Below are 4,565 nucleotides of genomic sequence, written 5' to 3' on the forward strand. Positions count from 1 at the left end.
CCCCCCCCCCCCCACTCCTGTTCTGTTAAGGTACATCAAGAAAAGTAAAAAATCTCCGTCCCTAATCACAAATATAGTAACGTGACAATTTTAATATTTTTTACGGTTTATGTTCTATCGGGGAAGAGCTCTTCGTAAGTAAATTGTTTAACTATATTATTAAAAATCAAGATAATCCGTCTGGAGATCTCCGCTTCTATAATTGGTTTAAAAATCTTAATAATCTCTTCTTGATTGTTGCCTACAAAATTCCTAATAATTTCGTTGAATTGTGTTAAATCCGAATTGTCCACGTCATATTTAATGTTATAATTTTTGAAATCAATATTGATCTTCAGTTTTGATAAATATACATATCTTTTGCTGTCTCTAGTTGTCAGATTTATATCTATATCTGCTTTTGCTCCTACGTTATCTGCAAATTATAATTTGATATTTGCAATAAAGATATAAAATAGAAAAATTTAAATATTAAATTTAAATATTAAAAAGTTAAATTAAATATTAAAGATTTTTTTCGTCTTATTTTAATACATTGACTCTTTGCATACCTAAGGATAAGTAAATCGGTCCCTTGTAGGCAATAGGCACCAATAAACGTACGTTCAAATGATAAGTGGTATTTATTTCGATCTGTTTGAATACTATTTCAGCATCGAAGTGGAGTCTGTCGATATCCGTGTGAAAGGATTTTACAACAAAATCACACATTCCCATTACTTTTACATCTCTAATGTAAATTTTGGCGTTAGGCCCGTCTGTAATGAGTAGTTCATCAAAAGTATACGGATTTCCTGACGGAATGCCCAATTCTGGAATTCCATCGCAGAGCCTTCCTTTCAAATTATCGACGTTATTTAAGATACACTGATCAAGATTCGGGTCTCTACGGCCGCACACTTGAATGTAGGAGGCTATAAAAAGTTTACATCATTTTCCTTAATTAAACACTTTTTAAATAACTACCAGTCACATAAATATAGAAAAGATAAAATCATGATGTAACAAAACAGGTGTAACATTCCCATGGATGCGCAATGAGTGCATAGGCTCAAATTCGATTAGCTGTTTTCAGTGTTACTATTGCTATTATGCACAATGTTACACCTGTTATTTTACATCATGTGTAAAATACATTTCAAAATAATGTACAATCTGCAGCACAATATTATTTTAATGCCTTCATTAGTATAAAACTAATATAAAATTAATATAATTTTTAAAAACTTAATGTACAAAGCCTCTTTTAACAATTTATTTAAAAGAGAACAAGGAAAAAGAAAAAAGGGAAAAGGGAAGGAAAAAATGCAGGATGATAATTAATAATAAAATAAGCAGGTAAAAAATTTGTAAATATCGTCGTAGAATTTTCATTTAACATTTCTATTATACAGTTTAGATATCAGAAAATATTCCGTATTATGCTTCTTTTGATTTGTCGACACTAATAAACTTGTTACAAGCGACTGCACTCAATAGCAAACCAAGTCTACAAGATACGTCAGTTATATTGCGGAAATTCATTATAAAAACGTTCTTATATATGTGTACATGCCATTCCATAAAACACGTACATAAATGTTCGACAAGCAATTCCCGTAAAAGTTAATACTACTGTGCTTTGATTAATTATCCAAGGACTATATGATGAAAATGGCTTCTTTTCATGTGCAGTCCTTTTTCACACGCATGTCCTTCGCATTATTACTATCTAACGCATATCCTACATGCGATGCATATACTAGATACGCAATTTGCGTTGCTAATATATTATATATTATAATAATTATTGTCGTAATGTGTGTTTTTACATCTTAAAGTTATTAAAAATCTTTCATTCAAGAATTAAGATAAAGTACTTAATTTGAAAAATATTTTATTCGTTTGAATTTTTAAGTTGTGGACTGAGAAAGAAATCATAATAACCTTCTTTTCAATGATATAAGATCTTGCATATACAGTAATAAAGACTAATAAATATCTATCATTTACTTACGTATTTCCGCCCCAACATGTACTGTTACAAGTGCAAGAGTAAAAATAACAGCAAACATGTTTTAAACCAAAATGGTCCTTTTGCGAAATAATACTTTCTAGAATTATGATATTATATAACGATTTTATTAGATGTATGACAAAGGCCAAGAATAAGACTGATTTATGCAACTCATCAAGCTTATATATATTGGACTATGTACAAGTTTCTGGGGTCAAAGATAGATAGCGCTGAAATCTAAACGGATAAAAAATTGTTTAATTTTTTTTACATTTGCATTATTATAGAAATCAAAGCCTTAAACGGTCTAGCTGGATCTTAATGCTTGTATGATTCTTGTATGAATTAATATACTACGTGTGTAGTCCTCCCAGAAACGCGCGCCGAAATGATTTTTCGGTCTTGAAACGCTAACTCTATTAAACTACCGCAGTAATATCACGAATTAAATTGACTAGCAATTTAACAAATTTTTAATGCTTATTCGCATCTTCGAAACGATCTTAATAATGTTGAATGACATATTAAAATCTGTAAATAATTAATTCTTATTGCGAAAAATATTACTTTGGCTAGGAATCGAACCCGGATCTCTTGTATTCCGTGCGAATTTGCATTATTAGACAACTTGTACTTAAATTTATACACACACACGTGTGATACCCTAAATATTTTTAATATAATATAGTATGCGAGACCTATGAGCATACTATATTTGAACGTATGTGTCAATTTTGGTTCCAAAGGAAGTGAAAACAATCTTAATAACAAATTATGTCACGGCTAAAAATGGAGACAAAGAATTGGATACTTTCTTCACTAAAGATGCAGCTCAGTCATCTGTCGTAGCATTGATGAAATAGCTCGCTGTTAATCATACACTTATAGCCGTAGCATAAACTTTTGCATAACATATAACACATGACACATAGTGCAAAAGAAAATCAATTAATCAAAATCTCTCTCTTTTCTTATACGAAATGGGAGGAAAGGAAGGATTCTAATTGATTGATTCTCTTATGTACAGATTCAACTTCAACTATTCGATGTGCTATTGGTAATCGACTCAACATCTGCATGGTCGACAAAAAAAAGTTTTTGTGAAAAATAGTAATTAACGATAAAAAAATAAATGTATTATAGTAACCCTAATAAAATAATTAAAATTAAAATTAAATAAACACAAAAGCAGTAATTAAATGCAAGACAGTCTTCTTCGATAGCAATAACATCTATGGTCATAAAATCTTTTCTACATTTAGTAGGATCAGAAAAACATACTCTATTAAATATGAGCTTCTAAAATCGAGCGAAAAAAACGATTACTATAGTGCACTCTAATTATACCGTTTGAGCAAAGAAATTTATATAAAAAGGCCCTGAACTTCGAAAGGAAATCGAAAAGTTATTTTGCTTCGTGACACATGGCCTGGCCACATGTTACTTCCGCGTAGAAACACTTTATTAGAACTTGAATTGAAAGTCCAACTTATAAGTCCAGACCTTGCCCGTTCCAATTTGTACCTATTTCAATTAATGCAGAACTATATCTTTCTATTGTGCGATTTAAAAATAAAGCTAAAGTATGGAAACGAGTTGACGAATTTATTACATCAAAAGATCTATCTTTCTTCACTCTAGAAATTTATTTGTTGCCTAAAAGATAGTTTAAAGTTAGAACACAAATGAAGGAAAATACTTTGATTAAAAAAGTGTCTTGTTTTTTTTTAATTTAAATGAGCGAAATTACTCATAAAATCCTAAAAACTTATGCGTAGGCATAATATATGTGTACATCATCTTCGCATTGCTTCAAAAGTCAATCTTTCTTTTCCTCTTTTTCTTTTTATGACAATTAATAATTCAAAGAAAAGATCATGGTCGTATTCATGTCAATTGCATATACGTATCAATAGTATTTTCTTTCACAGAAAATAAAAATAAGCCTTTTTAAAAACATAATAATTAACACATGCGTAACATACATGTAATAAATCAATATTCTATTTAAATAAAAGAACCTCATACACACACACGCACATACACGCACACACATCTAAAAATTTATATTATTAATAAAAGTAATAATTATATTCAATTAATTTTACAAATACACAATTTTATAAATAAATTGACAGACAATTTCAAAAATCCTCCTTTCTACAAAAGGAGATGTTAAGTCGATTGCTCACATCTCTCGAAATTTATTGTTGCCGCTTTTTCGCGATGCTGATTGGTTCTCTCGCTGCGCTTACTTCGTGAGCGGCTGTCATCGCGGAGATCGCTCGTTTGATGGATGTGTGTTGTTGTGGAGTTAAATTACATGATCTGTAAATCTGTTATATCTAAATGATGAGCCATTGGTGAAGGAACCGTTTGTGAAACGTCCTGAGTTGTTGAAACAGCATTTTAAGGAAGTGGAACGTGAATGATCAGGAAAATGAAGAGTATCAGAGCATTTGTAAGATATGTCTCTGAAATATTTCTTTGTTTTTGTGAAAGTAAATAGGGATGTATAATTATTGGAAATAATTATTCGAATATATATATAATTATATATATATATATA

The 4,565-nt window shown here is 30.1% G+C and overlaps 1 protein-coding gene across 1 annotated transcript; it reads right to left on the reverse strand.

Annotated features, from left to right (window-relative positions):
• Positions 1–20: 20 nt before the first annotated feature.
• Positions 21–2,293, reverse strand: LOC108764353 (uncharacterized). The gene is made up of 3 exons (XM_018512566.1): positions 1,997–2,293; positions 552–914; positions 21–415 (listed from the first exon to the last, which is right to left on the reverse strand). The coding sequence occupies exons 1-3, from the start codon at positions 2,052–2,054 to the stop codon at positions 108–110; spliced, it is 729 nt and encodes a 242-aa protein (XP_018368068.1). The 5' UTR covers positions 2,055–2,293; the 3' UTR covers positions 21–107.
• Positions 2,294–4,565: the final 2,272 nt, after the last annotated feature.

This window comes from Trachymyrmex cornetzi, unplaced genomic scaffold (assembly GCF_001594075.2).
Source record: "Trachymyrmex cornetzi isolate Tcor2-1 unplaced genomic scaffold, Tcor1.1 scaffold414, whole genome shotgun sequence".
Taxonomy (NCBI): domain Eukaryota; kingdom Metazoa; phylum Arthropoda; class Insecta; order Hymenoptera; family Formicidae; genus Trachymyrmex; species Trachymyrmex cornetzi.

What these genes read in the sequence shown, in the direction of transcription:
- LOC108764353 (XM_018512566.1), bottom strand. Translation starts at nt 2,054, where the DNA reads ATGTTTGCTGTTATTTTTACTCTTGCACTTGTAACAGTACATGTTGGG. An exon ending in ACATGTTGGGGCGGAAATAC is followed by an intron (nt 915 to 1,996) that starts GTAAGTAAATGA and finishes AACTTTTTATAG; the next exon opens with CCTCCTACATTCAAGTGTGC. An exon ending in ACCGATTTACTTATCCTTAG is followed by an intron (nt 416 to 551) that starts GTATGCAAAGAG and finishes TATAATTTGCAG; the next exon opens with ATAACGTAGGAGCAAAAGCA.